Source organism: Musa acuminata, chromosome BXJ2-4, assembly GCF_036884655.1.
Source record: "Musa acuminata AAA Group cultivar baxijiao chromosome BXJ2-4, Cavendish_Baxijiao_AAA, whole genome shotgun sequence".
Lineage (NCBI taxonomy): Eukaryota > Viridiplantae > Streptophyta > Magnoliopsida > Zingiberales > Musaceae > Musa > Musa acuminata.
Window position 1 is genome coordinate 6,536,292 of NC_088341.1, and position 27,460 is coordinate 6,563,751.

The 27,460-nt window shown below is 37.5% G+C and overlaps 3 protein-coding genes across 5 annotated transcripts; all 3 read left to right on the plus strand.

Annotated features, from left to right (window-relative positions):
- Positions 1–85: 85 nt before the first annotated feature.
- LOC103980963 (protein ROOT HAIR DEFECTIVE 3) lies at positions 86–17,259 on the plus strand. 3 transcript variants are annotated; one of them, XM_065103285.1, is made up of 24 exons: positions 86–119; positions 189–270; positions 2,217–2,366; positions 3,541–3,607; positions 3,699–3,801; positions 5,267–5,337; positions 5,448–5,511; positions 5,603–5,668; positions 5,771–5,818; positions 5,895–5,957; positions 6,042–6,098; positions 7,242–7,400; positions 7,471–7,539; positions 7,622–7,713; positions 10,180–10,258; positions 12,325–12,487; positions 12,600–12,724; positions 12,874–13,136; positions 13,227–13,323; positions 13,422–13,583; positions 14,266–14,374; positions 16,348–16,438; positions 16,524–16,620; positions 16,720–17,259. In XM_065103285.1, exons 3-24 carry the CDS (start codon positions 2,219–2,221, stop codon positions 16,948–16,950), a joined length of 2,424 nt encoding a protein of 807 aa, XP_064959357.1. In that variant the 5' UTR covers positions 86–119; positions 189–270; positions 2,217–2,218; the 3' UTR covers positions 16,951–17,259. The 3 variants fall into 3 exon arrangements, with proteins under 3 accessions (XP_064959357.1, XP_064959356.1, XP_064959358.1); XM_065103284.1 differs by lacking the exons at positions 86–119; positions 189–270 and adding an exon at positions 441–566; XM_065103286.1 differs by lacking the exons at positions 86–119; positions 189–270 and adding an exon at positions 698–807.
- Positions 17,260–17,776: 517 nt separating this feature from the next.
- LOC135609727 (mediator of RNA polymerase II transcription subunit 9-like) lies at positions 17,777–21,109 on the plus strand. Its single transcript, XM_065103288.1, has 5 exons — positions 17,777–18,053; positions 18,612–18,674; positions 18,873–18,953; positions 20,757–20,815; positions 20,915–21,109. The coding sequence occupies exons 1-5, from the start codon at positions 17,862–17,864 to the stop codon at positions 20,976–20,978; spliced, it is 459 nt and encodes a 152-aa protein (XP_064959360.1). The 5' UTR covers positions 17,777–17,861; the 3' UTR covers positions 20,979–21,109.
- Positions 21,110–21,995: 886 nt separating this feature from the next.
- Positions 21,996–25,388, plus strand: LOC135609726 (probable mitochondrial-processing peptidase subunit beta, mitochondrial). The gene is made up of 9 exons (XM_065103287.1): positions 21,996–22,922; positions 23,005–23,169; positions 23,254–23,391; positions 23,479–23,630; positions 23,723–23,831; positions 24,297–24,395; positions 24,529–24,594; positions 24,751–24,858; positions 25,051–25,388. The coding sequence occupies exons 1-9, from the start codon at positions 22,338–22,340 to the stop codon at positions 25,129–25,131; spliced, it is 1,503 nt and encodes a 500-aa protein (XP_064959359.1). The 5' UTR covers positions 21,996–22,337; the 3' UTR covers positions 25,132–25,388.
- The last annotated feature ends 2,072 nt before the right edge of the window (positions 25,389–27,460 follow it).

The following is a 27,460-nucleotide window of genomic DNA, read 5'->3' on the forward strand; positions in this document are numbered from 1 at the left end:
ATCGTTAGTCCAATAGTTGCACATCCGACCTATGACTCTTGCATGAAACGATGATGGAATCTCTTCTTCGCCCTCCCTTCTCTTTTTTCTCCCTTGCTTCCCTACGGTTAACAGTGAGGGTATGTGATCGCCTCTTCTCATTCCTCATCCGTAGTTGACAACGTGCTTCCTTCTTTTTTCCATTACAGTTGATGATAAGAGTTGTGGGCAAGTCTGCAAGCAACTGTTCGGAGTGAAGGAGAGGGATCAAGCGACAAGCGAAGGACAAGGGTAAAAGAGTCATTTAAAAATTATTTTTGATTTTTTAGACCCTCTGCGGGAAATTTCAAAAAGTAAGGATTTTTTTAAAATTTTGCCTAATAATAATTAAGATTACAATAAAATTACCTCGAAAAAAAAAATTAGTAGGGAATGGATTTGATTTGTAAGTTGTTTTTAAGAGGACGAGGGAGCCGCGGTCGAAGTAACTGGATCTGTCATCGTCGTAGTCGTCTTTCCTTCTTCCTCTTCCCTCGTCGGTCGGCTCCCCGTATCTCGATCCCCACCAACCTCCCCTTCGCTCGCAGGCAAGACTTCGAACTCAGCCGCTTCTTCTTCTGATTGGATCGGAGCTTTCATTTGCTTTGTCGATCCGATGGAGCGGCAGTCGATTATTTTGACCTTTATTTCGTTCACTGGTTTTGATCGTAATCGTGGATCGGCTTTTGATAATGCCTCGTCGTTCAGAAGGATATTTGTTACGATCTGATTGGTGATTCCTTGTCAAGTTTTCTTTACTGAAATCGTCTTTTTTGCCCTTTCTTACTGGTAAGTCTGAAAACCTTGCATCCAGTCTCGTATTATTTTCTTGTTCTCTTTCTTATGATCAGATCACGTTACACACTTCAGTGCTTCTCATCTTCAGCTGATCGAAGTTGGTGATAACTTGGATGGCTATCTTGTTTTCTTATATCACATAAATGCAGGCAGTAGTGCTTGTGATTCTCTTGACCTTTGTAGTCTAGTGGTGCTGGCATAACGGGGTTGTTTATTTGTAGGACCTCAAGTTTATGAGGTTGTTGAATATAATTTTTCTTAATTGGTATAATCATCAGAGAGACCAAGAGCAACAATCTTGCTTGATTACTCTATATTCATTCTCCAACTTCGTGGAAGTTGCCCACGCTAGAGTTTGTGCCTGAGGTATCTTTTTTAAGCATGTTTTGATCACGAAGATAGTACACATATTTCCGAACGTATGTTTAGTTTGTGCCCTTCTCCATTGTCGGTTCCAGTACAATTCTCTTTTCAAAACCAGGGAATCTTTCTGAAGCGACAATTGCTATGACTTGCCCCTGAATTTTTGTACTCCCCCTAGTTCTTGATTACAGATTACGAACTGGTTTGAAATATGAGCATGGGTATACTTCCTCAAACAGATAACTGACTTTCCAATATAAATGCGATTCAAACTAACTGAACTCTTTTTAGTCGATTTAGGAAATTATGAGATTAGCAGAAGTTGATAGTCAAATATGCAACTGGTTCTCTTTTGTTTTCATTTTTCAGGAGCAATAATCCTATGATCCTGATGTTTTGCTGATTTTCCATTGCAATCTTACAGCTTATAAATTTCATGATTACCAGTTTCTTTTACTTGAGTCTTTGTGTTTATTAGGATTTTCTAACTAAATTTAGTTGATTTTCTTGGGAAAGGATAAAGTATATATTTCTCACGAGCATGATGTCTATCAGTGTTATAGTAAGAGTAGGATTCAGTGTGATCATCTGTTGTTTTTTAAGGTCTTTCTAAGATGGTATACAATGACCAATCGTTCTTTGTTTTTGTTGATTTGCATCTAACGAAGTCCTTGAGGATATCTTTTAACAAAAAGAGGCTATTCTAAATATCAAATAATTAAATTTTAATATTGAGTTCCAACAATTTGGTTGATGAAATTCTGTTGCTTTCAGATATATTTTTTTTCATTGTTCTCATTCTAATTAATTGTATTATACTGTGGTTAATTGATTATCTTCCGGTTTTCTGGGGATACTTTGTTGCTTAAGAGTTAATATGCCAGGCTATTCTGACAAGTATTATGTCCCTTCGTCTGGTTGTTTTTTTTCCTTTGTTTCAACATTTCTGGTCTGCTTTTTAAATAGGACCATAATGGCTTTCTACATGGCAGTGTGAAATTATAGACAATTGAATCTTACATCATTTTCCCCTCTAGATATGGGTGAAGGTGGTTGTTGTGTTCAACTTCTTGATGGTGATGGCGTATTCAATGTTGCTGGCATTGAACATTTCATGAATTCGGTGAAGCTGGCTGAATGTGGACTGTCCTATGCAGTGGTATCTATAATGGGTCCACAAAGTAGTGGTATGACTATGGGTTTTTTGAACTTCTATTGGTTATTGCTTTTGTTATATTCTTGTTGCATAACTCCCTTGTTTTATCTTATCACTTCTTCTTTGTTAAACTCTCTTGTGATTTTTTTAATAATGTTATTGTTTTCTGTTTTTGATTTTAATCCTGAATCAGCTGAACCAATTATAGGCTTCCTACTCCTATCGGTTGATGTGGTTGACTGCCTATGTTGATGTTTGAGGAATTATATTCCATTTGTCTAGGATGGCTGGCTTTGTCAAAGCTGTGACTGATAGATGCTGTTACCTAAATGAAAATGCTCACTGTAGGTATTAGAAAATAGCCTGATACTGAATGGTTTAATTGCTTACAGAAAGAAGAATGAACCCTCTCCTGAAAATACATTTTTTATTTAATGCCTTTCTCCAAAATTGCTTCATTAAAGAATCACCTCTGGTAAAGGTAGGACACTGTACCCTATTTCTGTTAGGTTTGTTATTTCCCAAATTGTCTGAAAGCATACTATGCTGTCTACATTGTTCATTATTGGAAATATGGATATAACTGAGGAAATATTGCCTAGGAAAGTTTCCTGCACATTACATGCTCAGGACAATTTGGTTCAAGGATTTACAATTTTAATAACTCATAATTGCATGTGAGGTGAATGGCATTAGATTTTGAACAGTTCTCATAGACTTCAACTCCTTGAGAGATTAACCTTGGCAATGTCAACATATGGTACCCATGCTTTCTAGTGATTTCTGTCTTTCTGAGTCTTTCACTTAAACTACCAGCATATGCATTTGTTATTGCCTGGTTAACCTGCCTGTCCTTTTACTAAAGCTGTTGCCTTATGCAAAATAATTACATTAATTTCCTCCAGCCTATACAAACTTTATAATTAAGCTGGTGACTCTTCTGAGAATCTGGAATTATTTCTCATACTACAAAATTTCCAAAGTTCATTTAGCAAGGAAGAATGTTTTGACATCTATTTGGAAATGCAGTCTTCAACTTATGTATTGTGTAAATTACTTTATGTATGTGTAATCTACATAGTGTTATTGCTATCACAATCCAACACCTGGCTTTTGCCAGTTTAGAGATTTTTCCTTGTTTCAAACATAAACATTAGATGCATTTAACTAGTAGGGTTCTGAGTGAATCTTTCTTTTGTCCACAGGGAAGAGCACTCTTTTGAACCATTTGTTTGGGACCAACTTTAGGGAAATGGATGCTTTTAGAGGAAGGCAAGTTTTTCTCTCTTCAGCCTTGGATTTATCAGCATTTATAAAGTTAAATCATTTCAAGTTGTATTTAACTGAATTCCCTTTTCCTTAGGTCACAAACTACTAAAGGCATTTGGTTGGCAAAGTGCGCTAATGTTGAACCATTTACAGTGGTTATGGATTTGGAGGGTACTGACGGAAGAGAGAGAGGAGAAGTAAATATCTAACTTATGCAATATCAACATTTATTATAGAGAGCTTTATGGAACTACACTTTGTATTCTATATGAGCATGGAATTATACATATTATATGTGAGCCATTTTCTTTTGAATCTTGCCACACCTATGTACCTATTTCCTACGATATATTGTGTTTAGTGTGATGTCTTTTAGTTGAGTGTGCACAACGTAGGTATTTACTGATTGGATCTAAATAAGCCTTGATAACATCATCATTAGAAGCATGGACTGCCATTTTGCCCAAACCGGTGCGAAATGGGTGGTACGTTCAAAGTCTGGGCATGAACCAGTATGTGGACAGCCTCGTTTCGGACAGCCTGCTTCAACCCATTAAAAAAATAATTAAGACATTTTAATACTTGTGTTTGCAAGCCCTTTTCATATGTTTAGTCTCCTGCTGTCGCATGCCACTTGCTGTGCACTGCCAACTCATACGGTTCCAACTCCACTTCTCCTCCTCCTCCTCCTCTTGCTCCACCGCCTCCTCTCCTTCTTCGTCTCCCTCCTTCCTCCTCGTCTTCCTCCATCTCTTCCTCTTCTTCGTTTCTCTTCCTCCTTCCTCCTTCCTCTTCCTCCATCGCTTTCTCTTCTTCGTTCATCTTCCTTCCTCCTTCCTCCTCATCTTCCTCCACCACCCCTTCCTTTTCTCATTCTTCTTCCTCTTTGAGTCACTAGTAATACCGGTGTACATTGTGTCAGATCTGAAACGACTTTCCTTGATTAGAATCATAGCTACTGTTATTGACAATCTTGTACAACTCTATGGTAGAGTTACTAATCATTCTAGTGTGCATTACCTGCAAAGCAGGCATGAAACTTAGAATAAGATGGAAATTGTTGCTTGATAATTAGATATCTTCAAATTTCACTGGTAATAGGTTAACGATGAATATTTTTAACAGATCAAAGTTCAGTAATAGATTCCATTTGTTGTATTTGTTGATACTGTACCTTGGGAACATGAATCTCCTTAAATGACTTGCTATTGAAACTTTGCAGACTTCCATTTTTTTTGTCTTTTGAAAATTCTGTATTGGCTTCTCAATCCAGGAATACAAGAGCTGCCGTTGTTGATTAAGTTTTATTTAGGTAACTACTTGTTGGAGTAGGGCAAAAATTTCTTTGGATGGTCAGTGAAAACCACCTTTTTAATGCCTTATTTTGTGCTTTTGTGAGGATAGTAAGTAGCAGCTTAGTTGTTGACTTGTTTCAATCTTTTTTTGTTTTCGTTTGTAGTGTTTAACATCATTATGCATCAGTTATTAATCAGGAGTTAGGGCAAAAACAAACAATTGGGTTGTGGTTTTATTGTTTATGCAGATCCTTTGAATATAGTCCAATACCTAACACTTTGACTTGTCTTTGTTCCAGTCATCATGTGTTTCTATATCTTCTGGGATATTTTCAACCTTGTTTTACTGTCTTATTTATATGCTCAGGATGATACTGCATTTGAGAAGCAGAGTGCCCTTTTTGCTTTGGCAATTTCAGATATAGTGCTCATAAACATGTAAGCCTGATATCGACTATGGGGCATGACTATTTTATTTATAATTTAAAACCTTGAGTACAATTCAACTAAAATGTCGGTGCATTTTCTGACATGCCTTGATATCTTAGGTGGTGTCATGATATTGGTCGTGAACAAGCTGCAAACAAGCCCCTTTTGAAGACAGTGTTCCAAGTATGTTTTAGTTGTATGTATCTTTGATTCAACCATGTAGTATATTGGTAGTTTCAGTTGTTCACTTTTGTTGTATTTCGTCCAATAACAGGTCATGATGCGATTGTTTAGCCCTCGTAAAACAACATTGTTATTTGTTATACGTGACAAAACCAAGGTGCAATTTCATTATAATAATCACGAATTTAACTTCTAAGATACTGCTATTACTTCAGTAATGTCTGAGTTTCAATTTCAATCGACTTTCATTTTGTGGCAGACTCCCCTAGAACATTTGGAGCCTGTTCTCAGGGAGGATATTCAGAAGGTGTGTCAACTATTACTCTGTCTATGCTGTAATAATTCATTGCTGATATATCCTGTTGATATTTTTTCTTTTGCAGATATGGGATAATGTACCTAAACCGCAAGCTCATAAAGAAACTCCTCTTAGTGAATTCTTCAATGTAATTTATTAAGCTTTCTTTACTTCGCTCCTTGCTGATAAAGATGCATTTGGAGCTTTCTATTTCATATCATAACTTTTGCAGGTGGAAGTAGTGGCTCTTTCAAGCTTTGAAGAGAAGGAAGTGCTATTTAGAGAGCAGGTCTGTTGTCACATAATTACATACTCCAATAAATTGAAGTCAACTTCTAATTTATTTGTAGTAGTGGTAGTTGTATATCATTTTCCTTTATTTGATCTAGTATAAGATAACATTTGCTTGCAGTCCATGTGATTTGCATGACCCTATGCAGTCAAGTTGCCTTTAAATAACAACTCTGATTGTAAGTGGAAGTGTGTCTTAAAAGCACTCATTGCCTCTAGAATCATGAGTATGGTTTGAATCATGACGAGGGTTCTGTATATTGTGAAAGTGAGGGAGTGAGATCTGCTTCATATAGCGATTGTTCTCTAAAATATATCAACAAACATAGAGCCATAATTTTAAACATACATGATGACGTAGTTAGCTAGTTATTGTATGACTCTAAATAATCTGTAACTCCTTGTAAGCCACTATTATAAACCACAAAGGAACACATTTTGCGATAACATGGATTCCTGGGCTTATTGATTAATTTTCGTACTTTATTGAAATTCAACAAGATAGGACACCACTTTACTCAAACCTTTAGAACTCCATAAAATGGACAGGATATAGGATATACAAAATGTGACTAGGAGAATGATCTTAAGAATAACAGTATCTTAGAATACCTAACAAATATGTGAACTTACAATTGGCGAAACATGGAAAGCTTCTTCATTCTTTTGGTTGCATCAGCCTTGAATCTCTGGTATTAATTTTGAAGAATAAACAGTATCATAGTATTTGAGAGATTCTAGGGTATTGCTAACTTGTTAGGTAGAATTAATGGTTGGTAGTAGTAATTGTTGATATTCGCGGAGGATTGTTGATGCAGCTGCTCATATTTGTTTTTCACTTCAAGGGTGAGAGCCAAACTATATTGCTTAATCAGCTCATTTCACACAATGATGTGATACATGTAAAATTTAGATTGTTGAGCAAATTACATACTCTCTGCTGCTATAAACCATCATTTTGATGGGCTAGCTTATTTTTTTTCTTCTTGTCTTGGTTCACTTTTTATTGGCAAATATATTTGGATCCACTCATATAATCAAGAACTGCATTTTTTATAAGATACTTAAGAAGTTTGTTGGTATCTAGTTCTTTGGGGATATTCCTTCTTTTTGTTTCTTATATTTGTTATTGATGAACAAGGTTGCCTCTTTAAGGCAAAGATTTTACCATTCCATTGCTCCCGGTGGACTTGCTGGGGACCGACGGGGTGTTGTTCCAGCATCAGGATTCTCATTTAGTGCTCAACAGATATGGATGGTTATAAAGGAGAACAAGGACCTTGACCTTCCTGCACACAAGGTGATGATCCGGTTGCTTCATTAATTGCTCTATCAGCAATCCAGTTATCAGTATTTGTCTGCATTTGTAGGTTATGGTGGCTACAGTACGTTGCGAAGAAATTGCTAATGAAAAGCTTGCTTACACAAGTGCTGATAAGGTAGTTGATGGCTAACATAAATTTTGCCTATATCTATGTGACATTTTCAATCATTAATTGCTTAAATTCATCTGCATTACAGGAGTGGGTTCAACTTGAAGAGGCTGTTCAACATGATATAGTGCCAGGTTTTGGGAAGAAGATTACTGCAATTCTGGACAAGTGCTTGGCTGGGTCAGTGTTCTTTTTGTTTGGAATTTTCCTGTTGAAGTTATCATTAGTAGTATCAACTTTCAAGTATTCTGTTCTTTTTTTTTTTCACAAGGAACATTGATTGATGGTTTCATACTGTTTGAGATTGTCTCCTTGCACATCCAATGCCTTGTATTGAGCATGTGTTGCCCTTAGGTTGGCAAGGTAGGTGCTGTATGTGCCTCTGCCTACCTTGCACCCATGGACTTTTCTATTGTGAAGGATAGGCTGGCATGCATTCATCCTCCCCAGGGCCTGTACCGGCAAGTGACTATGCCAAATAGTAGGCAAAGGCTTCAACAAAACACAGGCTGTTCCAACTTCCAATATCCAGCTTTAAGTTTCTCACAGCAAATTCCTATTTCCCCCTCTAGTATTGGCAGAATGAGAGAAACCAAGCCTGGTTGATTGTTTTTGGGGTCTGTTATTTTTTGTGTTTCTCTGTTTTGCTTTCTCACTCTCTGTCCTCCCCTCTCTTTAATCCGTATGGGATTTGTATTTGATAATCCGTCAATCTGATACCACCTCTTCGATGGAAGTTTTGACGGAGAGAGTTATCGTTGGGTGCTCTCGGCAGGTTGAGGATCGCTGTTGGTTTCAGTCTCCCCCTCTCTTGCTGTTGTCTAAGGTTTGGATAGCGTGTAGCTGGGCTTTGGGTCTTCTCATAGCAGTTAGACGAAGTTTAGATGGACTTCAGCTGCTGGAACTTGAGGAAAAAGGTGTTGCGGTTGGAGGGCAGAACCCTTTTTTAAACTCCTCTTCTTTTGGCTTTCGGCACAAGCTGGAAGGCTAGGGTCGATTGTGAGACTTATTGGCTACTTTTGGTTGCTTTTCTTCTTGTTGTTATTGTTGCCAAAGGTATCTTTGGAAGCTATTAAGGCCAACAACAATTCAGAAAATATCTCTACAGGAATGTACCTGCAAGCAAGATGAAGGGCTGTTGAACTTACAACCTCCTTCCTCTCTTTCTCTCCTATCTTCTCAGCTTAGAGTCGACTAGTCACTCAAGAGGGGGCATGACTTGGATGCTTTCAAGAGGGGGCATGACTTGGAACTTGGTGGATAGTAGAACTAGTGGATAGGTCCTGAGACAGGTCCTGAGACAGGATACTAGTTGAAGGAATCGACTAGTCACTACTTTTTGCAACCCCTTAGATTTATAGGATTATGGATGTCCAAAGTCTTATTTTGATTAGGACTTCTTAGTTCCTTGCAGCCGCAGGAGTCTTTTGTTGGGGGTGCCATAATTGTCTAGGGGCTGCCCTAATCCTTGTCCTGCTAGGATTATGATCGAGCTGACTGGGGATGCTTTAGATGGGTCGCTCTTTTATAACTGTAATAGGGGTGGAGTCCCAAGGGTTTTAGGACTTTCCTTGTAGAGCTAGCGCACAACCTTCTCCTATTCCAAGCAGGAGTGTGTTTCTCTTGCTTGGTGGCTATTGCTATTTGGGTGAGGGCTGTTCTAATCCTAGTTCTGCTAGGACTGAGATTGAGGTGAGTTAGCTGCTGCAATATGGGTTTGCTTGGCCGAATAATGCTTTGAGGCTTCAAGAGGCCCTTAGATAGGGGTTGACTTGACTGGTTGAGTGCTGTTGAGATCGTTCCTGATCACTATTTCTCTCCCCCCTTCCCCCACCTCTCTCTCTCTCTCTCTCTCTCTCTCTCTCTCTCTCTCTCTCTTTCTCCCTCTCTTACACACACTATTTCTGTTTTCTTGATCTGTTAATCTGGTCGAATCCCATTACTAATTTGCTACGATATCATTTTTTTAAGGTCTAAGTAACTGTTAGTCTTAAAGGAAGATGCACTAGTCATTTAACTAAACCATGGTTAAGTGACAGCAGATGGACAGTGATGATAGAATTAATCAGGGACAGATATTCTTAACAACTATTTGTACCCAGGAGGTTTCCTATATATGTGTGTGTGTGTCTGCCTGTGTTTCTATGAAAACAAGCATGCATGGGTTCATGATATTTGAGTCTATAAATTTCAGAGCTGCATAAGCAAATTTAGAGGGAATTGATAATTATTTGTTCTATGTTTACAGGTGGTGTTGTATAGTTCTTTTGGATGCATCAAAATGGACTTCTTTTGTCATGCAATGATGTAGGGGTTATATTATTTTATTTGTAAAGTTCGTAGTTTGTAATTTGTATGCCTAAATGTAGGTACAAATCCCTACAAATTTGTTAAATCTAATTATATTACAAAAAAATCTTGCCTTTCAAATGACCATTGTTAAGGTAATTTTCTTTTGAGGCACTATTTCATATCGAGGAGCAAATATTTTTTAATGGTTTTACAGTTTTAGTTTTGTTTCAGAGCTGTTGAATCTTGTACTTCTGTTCTTTATTGGTTTTTGACTTGTTCAGAAGGTGGAATTAGTCATTATTCCTTAATGCTCTATGTCCTGCTTTTAAGCTGTTAAATATACTACTCTGACAGATATGACATAGAAGCTTTTTACTTTGAGGAAGCTGTCCGGACTTCAAAGAGGCAGCAACTTGAATCAAAACTTCTGCAGGTACTATTCTCTTCTGAGCAACAGCTTATAGGTCAAGTTCATTTGCATTTACCAGGCTGGTGCACTTTTCAGTTAATAGGTTTGTTATTATACAGGTAAATTTAAATGCTCAAAATTCTTGATAGCATACCATTTTGTTGACATGATCTTCTAGCTATACATGCTTATTGCACAGAGAATCCCATCACATTAAGCCTTAATAGCATTATATTTCTTTGTGGTATCTACCTACCACTTCAGTATGCCTTTCCTGCATAAAAGATACCATTGTTCTTATGTTTAATGGTCTTTACCTCTTAGTATCATAGTTCTTTTTTTAAATTTTCGTGGAGCCAACATTGCTGGTACTAATAAACCATTATAATATACTACATATTATATTATTAGGTAAGAATTTGATTGTTGTTCATGTAATTATCTCCCGATCATAGTTGGTAATTGTCAGCTTAGATAGTGGGAACTAAGATATCTTGTTAAGGATATGTACTCTTGTTTTACAAATTGGAACATTTAATTATATTCAATGGTTGCTTATTTAGAAGCTTCTTTCAAATTTTCTGTCGTTGTGGTAACCTAATTTTATTATTTATTTAACCTTGTATTAAGCCCAAAAAAGGAGTATCAGGGTGAACTGAAAATTTTGACAACTTTATTTAGCATGTAGTATGCCTGAGGCTTTATGTGATCTTTTCCAAGCAAATGATTCTTAACATTAGCAAAACAGGTTAATGTAAATGTGACTGTAGTAACATCTGTTAAGCTACTTATGTTAGCTTGGGCTTGCTATTTTCTGGTTGAGGTGGGTAAGATGTATGCTTTTGTGCAATATTTCTGTCTCTTTTCACTTCAAATGTAGAAGCTGGATTTCAAGGGAATTCTGATGTTAAGGGAATGTGTACAGAACGTTTGATGTATGATTTTCCATGCCATTGAACATATTTAATAATTTTTCTTAAGAAAATTTTCACTAACTTGAGTGGAATAACTTTTTTCGTACAATAATCAAGATGATAAATCTAGTATCTTACTTGTTTTTTGGGCAATGACTTAAGCTAAAATGAAACCTGTGAAATTGGTAGAAAATTTATCATTAATAAAATGTGTCTTCCATCAGTGTAGATGAATTTTGCAAATGTAGAAATGCTTGGTAGGCACTGTGTATTTTGTTCATAGCATATGTTCAATATATATGCTCATAATTTATATCAATTGAATTTATATATTTCCAAATTGAAAAGATATCATTGTCTCCAGTCTGTAAGGAACATTGGTATTCTTGGATTAATAGTAAAATTGTGTAATATATCTTTTGATCAAAGGAATATGAAACTTATCTCCATATGGATCTCATCTGTTTGAATTTTGCATGGTGCTAATGAATTTTAAAATTTGATTAGAGACATTTAGCTTGGTTTTCACTTCACTCTGAAACCCTCGGTGGGTGGAGCCTTCTGCACTAATCTGCTGTTTTCCAAAGCTGTCATTTGGAGGTTGGATAGTGAATCAGCACAAAGCATATTCTTAATTGGCATTAATTTTTCAGAAGTTTCAAGTCCCCTCCTCTTTTTTTTTCTTCATTTCTTCCTTACTGATTCAAGGGTGATGCTGCATATTTTGCAATAGGTTCCATAGGTTCCCACCACATGAATATTCAGCCTAATCCTTAATCGATTACCGGAGGATCAACCTCGTGTTGCACCAATCCCTACATTACAAATAAGGTTGAATTTAGTCTTAGGTTGTATTAAATTAATTACAGTTATACTTATAACATCTTATACAGGGTGCTAATACATCTGGTAAATGTCAAAGTGAAAGAGTATATGATTCTCAGATTTGCTGGATTGAGTTTCCTTGTCATGGGGAAATGTTCATGATATTCTATGATTGCTTAAGGGTCTTCTTAGGAAAAAAAGAATTCTTGAATTCATAAATTTTCTTCTTGTATCATAGACTGGATCTGTGTGTCATAAATTTTTTGGTAATATTTTGCCGAGAAATTTTTTTCTCAAACTAAAGATGTTTGTAGTTTTCTCCTTCTCAGTGACACATTTTGCTTGTTTCAGCTGATCAGTCCTGCTTATCATATAATGTTGGGCCATATACGGTCCAAAGTTTTAGATGATTTTAAAGAAGCTTTTGATAAGGCCCTTGAAAAGGAAGGATTTGCTGTTGCTGCTCTTGAATGCACTCAATCTTCCATGTTCAAATTTGACAGATGCTGTGAAGGTACATGAGTTTTTTGAACTTTATCTAATTATGTAATACGTATGGTTACTTTCTGTAACTATGTGCTTGTATTTTGATTTGTGGTTGTATTGTGTTTTTGGGGGGGTTACAGATGCAGCTATTGAACAAGCAAACTGGGATCCTTCCAAAATTCGGGATAAGCTTCAGCGTGATATTGACACCCATCTAGCTTCAGTTCGTACTGCAAAACTTTCTGAGCTTACTGCACTATTTGAGGTATGGTAGGCTTTTGTTGTTTATTTACTTTAAGTTGGTGGTCTTATTGTGAATCTCTCTTTTTCTTTTTTCAAAACAGAAAGAGATTGAAGGATGAATAATTTAAGGATGGTATTATCATTGGAATTAGTAATCTGATTTACTTGCAGGGACAACTTAATAAAGCCCTTGCAGAACCAGTTGAAGCTCTTCTTGATGCGGCTAGTGATAATACCTGGCCTGCAATAAGAGAACTTCTTCAGCGAGAGACTGAATCAGCTGTCTCAGGATTTGCTTCTGCCCTTTCAACATTTGCACTAGACCAGGCAACTGTGGATAAAATGCTTGTGAAACTAAAGGAGTATGGTAAAAATGTTGTTGAATCCAAGGCAAGAGAAGAGGCTGGAAGAGTTCTGATCCGTATGAAGGATAGGTAGTACATAATATGATTTATCGGTACTTCTGAACTTTGCTTAGAGTTTGGACATCAGGATGACTATCTTTCTTTTATTTTCAAATGCAGATTCTCTACATTGTTCAGCCGTGATGCTGACTCTATGCCAAGAATTTGGACGGGAAAAGAAGACATAAAAGCAATAACAAAATCTGCACGTTCTGCAGTATGTCATGGAAAATTGCTCTCACAATTAGAGTATTTGTCACCTTAGATTTCAAAATAACTGTTTGTTTGTCAATCGTTGTTGACATATTTTTGCAGTCTCTAAAGTTGCTGTCTGTTATGGCTGCTATTCGTTTGGACGAGGAAACGGATAAAATTGAGGAAACTCTTTTGCTTGCTTTGGTAGATGCTTCCAGCAATGGTGTTAAGAATAGAAGTATCCAGTCATTAGATCCACTGGCTTCAAGCTCATGGCAAGAGGTGATTAATGATCTTGTCACTTTTTCATGTGACACAATTCTAGTTTAAGTGCCAAATATACAGATAGAATTGTGATCCAGCATCTCATAGTCTTCATTTTGAATGTGAGACTCGTGTTCATATGTTAGGACATTATGGCTTGTTTCTGTTGTCGTTGGATCAGTTCTTCATATGGAATGATGATCTAATAATCTATGGTCCTCAACTATTTTATTTTTTGTTTGAATTCAGGTTTCTAAGGCATATCAAAGACTCAATGTTGTACTCACAACAGTCTTGAATATTTTTCATTTCAAGTTATAACTTACTGCTTGGATCATTAGTGTATAAACTATTATTGTCTGCACTCCCAAGTGCTTCTGACTTCGATTACATTGTTTGAGTTCCAGCTGAAATATCACATCCTGATAACATGTAAGATCTCGGATTCTAAAATAATGTAGACTTTGATGGAGAAGTTGTGTTTTTAAGACAGTGAATTCTGCTAAGTCATTACAATGTATCCGTAGTATGTAGGGTTACATTATCAGTCACTTTAGATAACGCAACATGGTGTTCTTCTTTCAGCTTTTGAAACTCATGTTTCATTTTGATGGAATGTGCATCACTTTCCACTTCTTTGGTTATGACAAATTTATAATATGATTTTGGCCCCAAGTTGAACTGCTTTGTTTTTCACCAGGTTCCATCGGCGAAAACTTTGATTTCACCAGTCCAGTGCAAAAATTTGTGGAGGCAATTCAAGGCAGAAACAGAGTACACTGTTACTCAGGCCATTGCTGCTCAGGCATGTCCTCTAACTTGCAATTTTAGTCCAGTCTTGCAAACTATAGTTGCCATTTTATAATTTATCTTAGGAAGATTTAGTTATGCATGATTTTCTATTGCTTTTAGAAGTACTTAGATAACCTGGTGATTAAGGGCATGACACATATCATAACATACAAATTTGGGGTTGCCTGCTTATATTGCCAATTGTCCCAACTGAACAACTCATAATATATTGGGTTTATGAAGTTGGTCTGCCCCATGTTGCTAGGCCCATAATGAGTCTTTGTTTTGCAAAATCAGTCATTGACCATAAGAAGGAAAAAGGTAAAGAAAGGATGGGGAATGAGATTGATGGAAGTAGAGACATTTTCCAGATCTATGCTATGCATGAAAAGAAGGATCAACCCAAATCCCTTTTGAATGGTTTGAACTTGGGTTCAGATTAACTTGACTTGTTTTTAATTTAGTCTAGTTAATTTTTCTCTTCTCCTTTGGAATAGTGTTAAGTATTTTAGAGAGGGCTTTTGCAAATAATTAGATCACATGACAACATATTGTATATTTATACCTTTGTTTCTTAGATTTATCAAGGAGAAGAAAGAAGAACTGGATGAAGAAAAAGATGGAAGGATCAAAATCTGGCTTGATTAAAATTTCAATCTCTACAAGGAAGTTTCATGTAATTGTAATTTGTAAAAATAGAAGACCATCACTCGCATATCCAAACCAAAGATTATTTGCCAAGATAAATCTTGAAATTTAACTTCTCCAGAGAAGGAAAAAATAAATGATCGATTAGCCTTGACATAATTATATTTTTATCCTTCTTTTCTTTTTGCACTCGAATCTCTAAAAAAAGGGAAAGAGATTGTAATTGGGACGTCCATTATTAATTGTATGAATGAATTTCTTCTTCCACAATATATATGAGTGAGTTGTATAGGTCATAAACTTTCCCTTGATGTGAGTTTGGAGGACTTGAAGCGAGTCATCAACAATTTCTCTTCCTCGTCTCTTCCCCAACTATCCTACCACCTAGATTCTACTATTGCAAGCTTCCTAAATTCCAAATTGCTAAGAGTCTGACATTGTTGGAGTTGCGAGTACTGGAGACTCATGGATCAACTTCATAAAAAGTCAAAATAGTAAAGAAAAGGATGGATCGATATCTTCCTCTTCAAACTGGTATGCGTTTGAAGTTATACTAATTGTTTCATTGTTTGATTTGACATTTCTGCAAACCAACTCACTTTTAGACCCCTAAGCTTATTACCCTTGGGTTGTCCTATATCAGGGATGGAGTGAGTTTTCTTTTGGTTGACATTTAGCTTTTACCACCTCTTTGTACATCTTAGTATGGGCACTCACCTAAAACATTTGTTTCTTCAGTTGTGAAAGCAGCAGTAAGATGGTTAATGGTAAATTGCTGGCTCATGCATGGTTGTTTAGATCGCAAGTATATTTTCATTTTCTCCTTGTTTTCTTCAGGTTCAAGGTTTGTATATGTGTGGAGTGTTTGATGCTTTGTATCTTTAAAATATTTTGATGTCTATGGCTTGACGACCATATTCACACATGGTACAGTGGTTGTAATATCAGTTAGCCTATTCCTAACACATTGATGGAAATGAGTTGGTGTGCACACCTTAGCCCCGGAGTAATTGGTATTCATTGGGATTATATTACTCGATAGAGGAATGGGGGATGATTGCCAAATTGCAAAGTTTGTGGAAACACCCATGACATAATATGGTTGAGTAGTTGACTTCCAATGACTTGATATAAGCATTCAGTATCTTGATTCTTGATATAAGTTTATGGTCTAATTCTAGTGCTTAAAAGTATCATCATTTCTTTGTTCCATAAAATTTTAATGCTACATTGTTGTGTTTCTTTGTGTTCTTCTGGTATCAGGACAGCCATTATATAACAGATCATTTAACAGAACCTTTTATCCTTTACATCCTTTGCAATATTTGCTGATTTCAGGAAGCCAATAAGCGTAACAACAGCATGTTACCCCCTCCATGGGCAATTGCTGCTATTTTAGTGTTGGGATTTAATGAGTTCATGACACTTCTTAGGTAAATTTACTTAAAGCTATGACTTTGTGTTAAAGTACAAGGTTCCCTACCTCCTGGTAATAATGTTTATGTTGTACTTTTGCAGAAACCCTTTGTACCTGGGTGTTATATTTGTCGTCTTTCTAGTGGGCAAAGCCATTTGGGTTCAACTAGACATCGCGGGTGCATTTCAAAATGGCGCTGTGAGCGATAAATCAGAGTTCCAGTTGCATTTCATTTTTCGACAAAGCTAAAGATACTATTTTAATTTAATTGCACCTTGTTAATTCTTTATTTGACAGCTTCCTGGGCTTCTCTCCTTGTCCACAAAGTTTCTCCCAACAGTAATGAACATCCTTAAGAGATTAGCAGAAGAGGGTCAACAAGCTGCAGCTCCACCATCCCAGAGCAAACCCGAACTGGATTCAAAAGTATTTAGGAACAGCATACGTAGCAATTCAACATCGGATCCATCTTCTAACATAAGTTCAACAGAGGATGGGGATGAGTATTCGAGTCCTCTGAGAAAATGATGACCAAGTAACAGAATATGACATGCCGTTTGCAATTTTTTTTCATATCGTTTCGCCCAATTGCAATAGCTTTGTGTTCAGCGAAGATGGCGTTTTCGTTGTGGTACGAAGAGTCTATAAATGTATTCATATCGTGTAGCTGTTGGTGTTATGATACCGCAGTTCGTATGAGAGAGAATTGCAAAAATAGCAAACGGTGCTGCTTTATTTAGAGGGTTTGGGTCCGGGGTTTGCTATACACGAAGTGCCTTTGTTCTGAAGCCTAACTGACATGCCTGTCTTCTCAATTGAACTTTGTTTATTTTTTTATTTGTTTAACTTTATTGAGCATGCATGCATGCATCGCATCTTTTACATCAATCCACTGAAAACAACACAATCTGATAAAGGGAACTCCGTTTGAGAAAATTTATTCATGCTATTGTCGTGTATCAATTGAATTCTAGCAAGGTAGAAGCTGGTAATTCATTAGCCTGCACAGAAAAAATAGAAATACGTTGCTCTGTCCAAAACAATTTACCGGCAACTTTTCAGCTTCATCTTCACAAGGCAGAAATGCAGCTGGAATTTTTTTGAAGATTGGTAGCTACTTTCGTATAAGCATAGCCGAATGGTCTTTGTTTCTATCGAGATGCGATGCCATATGATGGTACTGAACTTCTACAAGACTCGTTCGTGCGTCACATTCTATACGATCGAATTCTGAGTGCATAAAAGCCACACAATTGGCTATAGCTACTCGACACTACAATTCTACGGTAAAAAGCCCTCAGAACGCATTCCATCAGCCCAACTCATAAAGGCCCATATAATAATACTGATACTTGGAAAAAAGGTTTTCGAGTCCGTCAAGTCGCTGGAGAACGGGGAACGAGAGGGCTTTCTTCTGATTAGGAGTGCGTGTGCAGGAGATGGATCACCAGTACAATGGGGGGAGTTGGATGATGATCCCAAATCAGAACCCTCTCAATCAGGATTTCCACTCTCTCCAACCTCAGTACCCGCCGCCGCCGCTACTGTCGCAGCCTCAACAGCAGCCCCAGCAGCAGCAGCAGCAGCACCATCACCACCCGTCCTTGGCTTCTCACTTCCATCTCCTCTCCGTAAGTGTTCTCATCCGGTCTGTTTCGCCCCAAGTCAGGTCTGTTTTCGTTTCTTGATTCAGGTTTACTGTAGACTCGGTTGAACTTATGATCGATAAAATAGACGGTCGATCAAGGTCTAATTCGAGTAGATGCTTTCAGTTTTTGTTAGGGTTATGTCGATGATATCCTTTTTTTTTGTTTTAGTAGTCCGATTAATACTAGCGTTCGTTCTTCTACCAAATGCTCATATTTTTTTTATTTTGAGACATGAGATCGAAGCAAAGTTTTGTGGATCGTTTTTGGATAAGGTTGATCGAATCTTTATATATTACTTCATCGAAGATCATGCATGAAAAGAGGATATTATTTTGAGAACTCGATTACTGTTTCTGATGCAAAGGAATTCGATTAGAGAAATACCTCTTTGAAGTAGAGAAAGTGTTCATATTGAACCCATGGTCATTTGGAAGTGGATAAGTATCTGCTAAAATCTTAAGCTATATTTGTAGTTGTATCTGGAGGATGTCCTATACTGCCAGTTTTTCTTGCTGATGCTTTGCCTCTTGTCTTTTGCAGTTGGTGGAAAGGTTAGCCGATGCAATTGATAGCGGAGGTCGTGATCAACAATATGAGGCTCTGGTTAATCTCTGTCTCTCCTCCCCATATGGCAGTAGCAATTTCAATAAGCTTGAGATATTTTTGCATGTTCTCTGATTCATTTTCTTTAAAATGGTTGATGACAAGCCTATTACCTGATTATATATAGAATTTTTCGTACATCTAGTAATTTGGCTTTCTAACTAGCAGGCAGATTATTTTTCTTATCCTTTTTTCCAGGTTACTGAATTGACCAATCAATTTAAAAGGTGTCAGCAACTTTTAGATTCTATTTCAGAAACCATCAGTACAAAGTCTTTGGTGAGTAAGACAATGATTTTCCATCTGTTCTATACAATATACCTTACACATCTATGTTGGATTTTTTTAAAAAAATTCATTACATTAAACAGCATATAAGATTTTCAAACATTTGACTTCATTTGATCAATTACTTGTGCAACAACGCACTAGCCATTTGATGTCTTGAAGTCCAACATCTATGTTGGACTTTATTCAAGTGCTTTTTTCAATGGAATGATAGTATATTCTCAAATCTACTTTGACAAGAGCAAATTTGTATAACATGGACAATAATTTGTTATATATCATGTCTAGTGGTAATGTTATGTTAGCTAACTACTAAATTATCGTTGCATATTTGTTTGCTTGGGCAGACAATATCGGTTTCGAATGATTGCTTTTTGAATCAAGTAGGGATTAAAACAAACAATATTATGTTAAATTTCATATTCCTTCATGGATATGTAAAATATTACCCCAATATATGCATACATTAATATGTAGATAGATGTCTTAGAATTGTATATACGAGAATTTAACCTTGATCCTCTGTATGGTCATTTACCTGTAGATGCTTCAAGGAGGTAATATATACACTATAAAACACAGTTTTTTTACCTTCTCTCTTAGAGTAAATGTTTGAGAGAGGATAAGTATCTTGAACTTGTTGTGCATATATCAATTTAACTTTCTCAATTGACCAATGATAAACTCCTACCAGAAATGTACCCGGACTGTTTTACTGAACTTGTCAGATAGATAGGCACGCAAAAAAAAAATCCTGAAATTGTTAGATAGGTAGACAAAAGAAAGTGAAGCAGAAACACATTTGAGGACTAAGATATTCATGATCTCTTACCTGGAAACATATTATGGCTTCTCTCTCCCCTTTCTCCCCTCTCTTTCGTCTAAAATCATTTTACCCTTTCTATTATCAAATGAATCTGGTCGTGTGTGTGCGCTCTCACCAGGAAGCACATCATGGCCTCCCCCCTCCCCTTTCTTCCCACCCCCTGGTGTAAAATCATTTTACCGTTTCTATAATTCTGATATATTGTTTCAGTTGATAGAAAGAGATCACTCTTCACTCTCTTCTACTTCTATCAGTTTTCTTCTTATTTTTTTAATAATGAATATGGTAGGCATTGCGAAGCATGTATGAGTCCATAGCTCTAACATGATTTATATAGAAGGTATAGAATACTGATATTCAGGCAACTATTGGACCAAAAAAGGTACTCAAAGATGATTTCATAAATCAGTTGTTGGCTAGTAACAGTAAAGATTTGGTTGTGGTTTCATAAAGCATCCATTAGTGACATAATGATTTATGGACATTTGGAGCACCCAAATCTTGAACTAAATTTAATCAGTGTCTGGAACTGACTACAATCTCACAGCACCATTTGTTTACCAAAAAGAATGATCCATTAGTATCATCACACCAGTAATTGGCACGTGTTTTGTATCATCTTTTTCCATGCTTGTCAAGCGACATAAAGACCACAAGCTGAATTTTTCCCAACTTTCATGTGTGGTGGCTTGCAGAAAAGTTTTCCGTAGCTTATGAATCAATGGTTTTCTCTTTTCTCTGTGAATATGATTTTGAATCCTCTCTCTCTCTCTAATATATATATATATATATATATATATATATATATGATAAATATTGCCTTGTATTCCTTTATTTCTTGTGCAATCTGACATTATTCCATGTGTCATTGAGGGTTAGAAGGATCTCAAGTCTCATGTAGCTTGTGTGCGCATTATTTTCTCCTTCCCTTTCTCTGGTTAATTGGAGTCCTATTCTAATTCTTCCAGACAGTTGAGGGACAGAAGCGTAGGCTGGAAGAGACTATGCAACAACTGAACCAGAGGAGGTATGTTTATGCCTCATAGAGATATCCATGTGCATTATGTATTCCTACTTGGTTTTAGTTTCTTTTTTCTCTTTCTTATTAGTGCTTGTTTTTTAGCAGGGATCTAGTTGTCAAGTACAGAAGTCATGTAGAAGAACTGGTTAAGCCAGAGAGGAACAGATAGTACACGTTTCCTTTTTACATGTGATATAAGAAAACTGTATGCATGCTTGACTTTGGGTTTAGTTTTCACAGACGATGGTTGCTAACTTCTTCTAAGTTCAAATGCACTTTAAAGTGACACTAGTTGAATTATCTTGATACTTCTTCCTGTGCGGGTGAATGCTCTGTTCATGTATCACACTGGTATGCCAAGATGAAGTTGATCGACCGCACCATGCTTTCAAGCTACCGCCAGGTGCCCACACTACTGCAGTAGAAGCTGTAGCCGTGCTCTCACTCGAATGCTCTATCCATTGCCAAGAGGTTATCATCCATCATTAGCTCATTCGTTTCTTATTAGGCCAAGATGAAGTAAATATCTCTGCTCATTTTCTTAATGAAGTAGTGTTTGATGAAAGTGCTAGTTTGATTGATAAAGATTTTGTTTTTGGCTCAGAGCCTTCCTCCATTTATAGTTTCCAAAGAAAAAAAATATTTTATTCAATTTGATTGGTTGTCTTATTTTCCCGCATTGGCCGGAATATTTAGACGATGAAGGAAAAAAGATGATCAATTTTCAAGACTGTCTTCAGGACAGAGGTATAGGAAAATAGAAAGAAAAGCTAAAACTCACTTGATAAGTAGATACGGATAGGCGGAGATAATTCCTTGACACACAGGAATTGCCTTCTCGACACATGAAAGAATTCCATATAGACAATGATTGAAGGAGTTCTACAATGATCAAGACTCTTTAGAGATTGGGTGATGCGGTAATTTCATAACGCACAAGGAGTTGTGCGTATCTTCTATCAGTGTATCTTTGTTCTAACCATCCATTTTGGTTGGGGCCCGGCCGAGTCCTACTTAGACTAGGACTTGGCCAAGTGGTTAGTTGATATGGGGCTGACGTGGATAAATGATATTTTGCTTTAACAACGAGTATAGTACCTCAATGGTTGAAATTTGATTTGATTTTGAGAAGCCACGTCGCCACATCTCCTTTGAGATTGGTTTTGATATGGAGAAGATCATCCCTGATCAAGGTAACTCACGATCAGTGCTTAGCAGCCAAGTGTAGATCTGTATTCGTGTAGGTAATCAGGCGGGATGCGTCACGGCTGGTATCTGGTGGTATCTCACTCGAACCCGATTCGAAGGGGATTTAGGGCTTCAAACTTGCGGGTGTCTTGCCCTGGACTTGTTCGTTGAAATGTCTTAGCGCCGTATCTCATCTTCCGACCCCTTTCCTCCCTCCCAATTGATGTTATTACGAATTTGTTTCCTCGGAGCTCACAATTTGAGCTTCCGAAACATCGGCCCGACGGCATCAGATTGCGCGCTTGCTTAGCCAAAAACGAACGAACCAAAGCTTCTCTTCATGGCGTTTTCTTTCTCTCGCTTTCGGAGGAAACTCGACGCCGCCCTCTCGTCCGCCGTCCGCGCCCGCTACCTCTCGCTCTCTGCCCGCCCAAGTCTTCCCGAAGAGCCGGCGCCGGACCCCCGCTTCCTCCGCTACAGCTCCCCCGACGCCAGGCCTCCCCTCGACCACTCCCCCTTTCTGCGCTTCCCCCAGGTCCGCCACACCACCCTCCCCAGCGGCATCCGCGTCGTCACCCAATCGGCCCCCATTTCCGCCTCCCACACTGCGTCTATCGGCGTCTGGATCGATGCCGGCAGTCGCTTCGAGGCCCCCGGTACCAACGGCACCGCCCATTTCCTCGAACACATGATCTTCAAGGGCACCCGCCGCCGCACCGCCCGCTCCCTCGAGGAGGAGATCGAGAACATGGGCGCCCGGCTCAACGCCTACACCTCTCGCGAGCAGACCACCTTCTTCGCCGACGTTCAGTCCAAGGACGTGGCCGTCGCCGTCGACGTGCTCGCCGACATCCTGCAGAATTCCAAGTTCCCTGACCACGCGATCAAGCGGGAGCGCGGCGTCATCCTCCGGGAGATGGAGGAGGTCAGCTCGTGGTTCCTCTCCTTTTCCTTCTGTTTGCTCTACGAGTAGGTTCTTATGCATGTCTGGCGATGTGAGGGAACAGGTGCAAGGACAGGTAGAAGAGGTAATCTTCGACCACCTGCATTCTGCAGCGTTTCAGGGCCATCCTCTAGGGGACACAATATTGGGCCCGGAGGAGAATATACGAGGGATCTCGAGGGTTGACTTGCAGCAATACATTTCCACTCATTATACAGGCCATAGAATGGTGATTTCTTGTGAAATAATCTTTATGCTTTGGGTTATAGATAGCGTAGAGAAATTCTGAGGTCTTGGATGTGTTCTGTCAAAGGTTGTGTCGGCTGCAGGTGCTGTTAAACATGATGAGATTGTTAACATGGTCGGAAGGCTGTTCACAAATTTCTCCACAGATCCAACCACTGCAGATCAGCTTGTAAATGCAAATCCAGCTGTTTTTACAGGTTCAGAGGTTTGTGTTATTACATCACTGAATTTATCTTCCTTGTGCACCCGATTTGTTGGGTTATATATCACCAATAGACCATATGTATTATAGGTTCGAGTGCAGGATGAGGGAATGCCTTTAGCGCATTTTGCAATAGCATTTAAAGGGTCATCCTGGACAGACCCTAACTCTATCCCCCTTATGGTAATCCAAAGCTTATTGGGTAGTTGGAACAAGAGCATTGGTGTCGGCAATTGCTCAGGGTAAGATGAGTGAAGGCAGTTTCTTTTTTGCCAGTACAATACACTTTTAGCCGAGTGCTTCAACAATGTTATGCTATTCCATGAACTATCAGGTCTCAGCTTGCTCGTCGAGTAGGCACTGATGACTTAGCTGAAAATATTATGGCTTTCAATACCAACTATCGTGATATAGGATTGTTTGGTGTCTACTCCATTGCCTCGGTAAGCTTTATTCTCATAGATTAAGAGCTTAATTGTAGCTCTTTTATTTTTGTTTCAAAATATTGGGTTTGTGTCGATGTATCTTTCTTCTCATGCATGTTGTTGCTTATGAACTGTTGGTCATTGAGAGTTCTTTTCAATGTCCTGGTGGCATCTGCTAATGGATTTTATGTTAAACAAACTTGAGCAATTATTATGAAGAAACGGCAGCCCAGTGGACATTCGTTATCCTCTAGATGCATGCGATATTGATAATAAATCCTGAATATTTATTCAGGCATAAATATGTTAAGACAAATATGGCACTTTTTACCAGCATTCTTAATAGACTCTCTGTTAGCTTCCCTCACTTAGAAATTTGAATCTTAGGTAATAGAAGTGCTTTTGTTACTATGACTTGTTAAGTAACAACTATGGAAGTGCATGCCACCTTTATTATTTCCATTTCAAAATCTGTTGTTGCAGCCAAAATGTTTGCGTGAATTATCATGTGTCTTGATGGATGAGATTAAGAGACTTGCATACCAAGTGTCAGAAGCTGAAGTTGTTCGTGCTAGGAATCAGGTATATGGAGCATTCTATTTGCATATCAACAACGTTCACCACTATTCTCTGTGAAAATATCCGTTGCTGACTTATGATCGTCAGATAAGCTTTTTCTGAATGAATCTCTTAGTAGTTTCTACATGTTATGCAGTTAAAATCCGTGCTTTTGCTTCACATTGATGGATCCACTGCTGTTTCTGAGAATAATGGCCGTCAGGTAGACATCAGTGCTCAACATTTGTGCTGCTCAATACTTCTTTTTGCAATATATACCTGAGGGGGCTTCATTGTTAAGCAAACATCCTAAATTTTGTTGAGCTCAATATATTTTGTCTAGAATATTAAGAAGGATCACTTTCATCGCCACGTGCAGATGCTGACATACGGGCGGGTATTGCCATTCGTTGAGCTTTTTGCTCGCATTGATGCTGTTGATGCTGCTGCAATTATGGAGACAGCTAGGAACTTCATCATCAATAAGGCAATGAGACTTTTTTGTTCATTTAAATCTTACATCGCAACTCATTTAAAATAAAGACTATTATGCTGTGGGATTTTTTACCTTGAAGTTCGTCCTGCTTGTTCTTTGATATTTGCTTGAAAGATGAGTCAATAATTAGGCAATCTTTCTTTCATGTTTCATACTGTTACTAATCACCATTTAATGTTTCAGGAAGTTGCACTTGCCGCAACAGGACCGATCCAGGAATTGCCAGAGCACAGTTGGTTCTGCGCTCAGACCGCGGCTCAGTGAGGGAACAGGATGTGAATCTTCTTGCAGGAGTCGATGGTACTTACATGTTGTGCCATTTACCATATCGATCAAGGCATCATGTAACAATCAAAGTACAAGAATCAAAAGGCCAATGATATATCGATTATATTTATCTTCCCTTTACTTTTCTTAGCTTAGCTTATATCTCTGTAACATGTGAGATATTGAAGCCAACTTCCTTGAGTTTGATCATGTGCACATTTATGAATTTTCCCGAAAGGCTACTTATCACACAACCATCGATATCATGAGAATGCTTGAAGTGCAATATTTCAGCTCGTAGCCATATTTTAGTTCATGAATAATGAAACATGATTGTCGTCAGAATCTAGAATTGTTGTGACTACTATCTAGCGGATCATAATGTGGTACCCAATGCATACAGGATTACGTTTACCCCTATCATCCTATAAAGACCCAAGACAGGATGCTAAGGAAAAAGAATTGGGAGACAACTCAGCGATATCCTGCGTTATTAGCATAGTGGAAGCAAAGCATCTAAAAGAGCCCATCACCCGTTTGTTTACTTGCAGAATAACGTATCAAGCAATGTAGTCACAGTTCACTCTCTTGCGGTCGAGTGGTGTTGGCCTTTTCCTGAGAGGTATTCCATTGCGTAAAAATGTTTGACCTTGATTAAACCCATCATATGCATCTTACGTGGTTTTGACCATCAACTCAGCAGCCTAATTAATTTATCTTTCTTGTTTTTAGCATAATTAACATTCATTATTATTTTATATATGAAGATATTAGTTAGTTGTAAAACTCCTAAATTCATATCTTATATATGTCACTTTTTTTTTAATTTTTAAAAAATAACTTTATGATAGAAACTATACAATTAGTTAATCGTTACCTAATATGTAAACGTGATGTTAAGGGTGGAAGAAGAAGATGAATGCTATCCTCCACCCATTTGCTTACTTGAGCAAAGGTTTTAAGACACGTGATTGCCTATGTGGACAAGAGGATAAAAGGAGATTATTGGAGACCATTAGAAATTGTCATCGTGTAAAATATTGTATGAAATATTTTATCATTTTATGACTAAATATAAAAGCTCATCGTCAATTTATTCAGCACCTACGTCAGTTGTGGTTTGATTTTCCTGGTAGTTCTTAAAGATATACTTTGTGGTTGGCTAAATGGATTGTTCCTTATCTAGTTATGTTATTTTGATAAAAAATTTTGAACATACATAATAAACAAATCATCTTTGGTTTCAAGTTTTGTAATGAAAAGCCTAGGTGTGCTGTGGCAGCTATGGAAATGGACCCTCTGGTTTAGATTCTGTTTTAGCATTTTGACATCCTTTATGCTTGAAATTTTACAAAGTTTAATGCATTTTTAATAAGCCTTTTTCAGTTGGAATTAACAAGGTAGTTTAATGAACAAAAAGGCCTGTTGAAATTTAGTTGTCGTTTAATCGTTCCAATCACTTACATATGTTAACAATCAGTAGCTTTTCAAGTTTTTGCATGGTTCTAAAAGTGACCGAGTAACACCATCTAATTTAGGCTTCACAATTAAACTGTAACCTGTGATGTTTTCTTGGTGACAAGAAAAACTGGAGCCTCTGAATCTTCTGGATGGTAAACAACTTTGTAACAATCATGTTTATGTTGAGAGGGGCTAAAATTCTGACACAATAACCCATTAAACATCAAATAGAAATTATTGCAATGTCAGGTACTTGGGCTTAATCAGATAATTTGCAATTCCATTGTACTTTTGTTTTAGGCTAAGCATGAGATTGAGGACCAATGAGTTTGAATTCTTCTGCTGGATAGTATTACTAATTGTATGTAACTATATTGGTAAATTGATAATTTGTTTCTGACAGTTAGTATTACTAATGGCATGTAACTTGATTGGTACATTACTAATTTATTTCTAATATTTCTTTTCCCTTTTATACAGAATTATAAATGCAGTTACAAGAATGTTGGATAGCAGAAGTTCACTTAGATGGGAAGGGATATTCTATAAAGATTTAATCTCATACATGACATTGTTTAGTTATATTTTCTGTATTTTTCATCTTGGATATTCTTCTTTGTTTATATTGTTGCAACATGAATTATTCTCCTGATTGACATGCTTCTTTCATTGGTGTGAGAATTCTCGTTTTACTTTAGCTCCTCTTTAGAGAAGATGACAACATTTCACACATGGAACTCCTCTATGGTTCCTAACATGGTCTACTAGACTGATGGATTTCAATCTTACAAATCGAAGCTATGTTACTCCTATCGAGTTATTACATACATTTTTCATCATCTTTTTTTGTTTATACACATTGAGA

Coding starts and splice junctions, on each gene's coding strand:
- LOC103980963 (XM_065103285.1), top strand. CDS start 2,219: ATGGGTGAAGGTGGTTGTTGTGTTCAACTTCTTGATGGTGATGGCGTA. Junction 5,338..5,447: donor GATATAGTGCTCATAAACAT/GTAAGCCTGATA, acceptor TTGATATCTTAG/GTGGTGTCATGATATTGGTC. Junction 13,324..13,421: donor CAAAATCTGCACGTTCTGCA/GTATGTCATGGA, acceptor ATATTTTTGCAG/TCTCTAAAGTTGCTGTCTGT.
- LOC135609727 (XM_065103288.1), top strand. CDS start 17,862: ATGGATCACCAGTACAATGGGGGGAGTTGGATGATGATCCCAAATCAG. Junction 18,675..18,872: donor ATCAACAATATGAGGCTCTG/GTTAATCTCTGT, acceptor CCTTTTTTCCAG/GTTACTGAATTGACCAATCA. Junction 18,954..20,756: donor CCATCAGTACAAAGTCTTTG/GTGAGTAAGACA, acceptor TAATTCTTCCAG/ACAGTTGAGGGACAGAAGCG.
- LOC135609726 (XM_065103287.1), top strand. CDS start 22,338: ATGGCGTTTTCTTTCTCTCGCTTTCGGAGGAAACTCGACGCCGCCCTC. Junction 22,923..23,004: donor TCCTCCGGGAGATGGAGGAG/GTCAGCTCGTGG, acceptor GTGAGGGAACAG/GTGCAAGGACAGGTAGAAGA. Junction 24,396..24,528: donor TTGTTCGTGCTAGGAATCAG/GTATATGGAGCA, acceptor CATGTTATGCAG/TTAAAATCCGTGCTTTTGCT.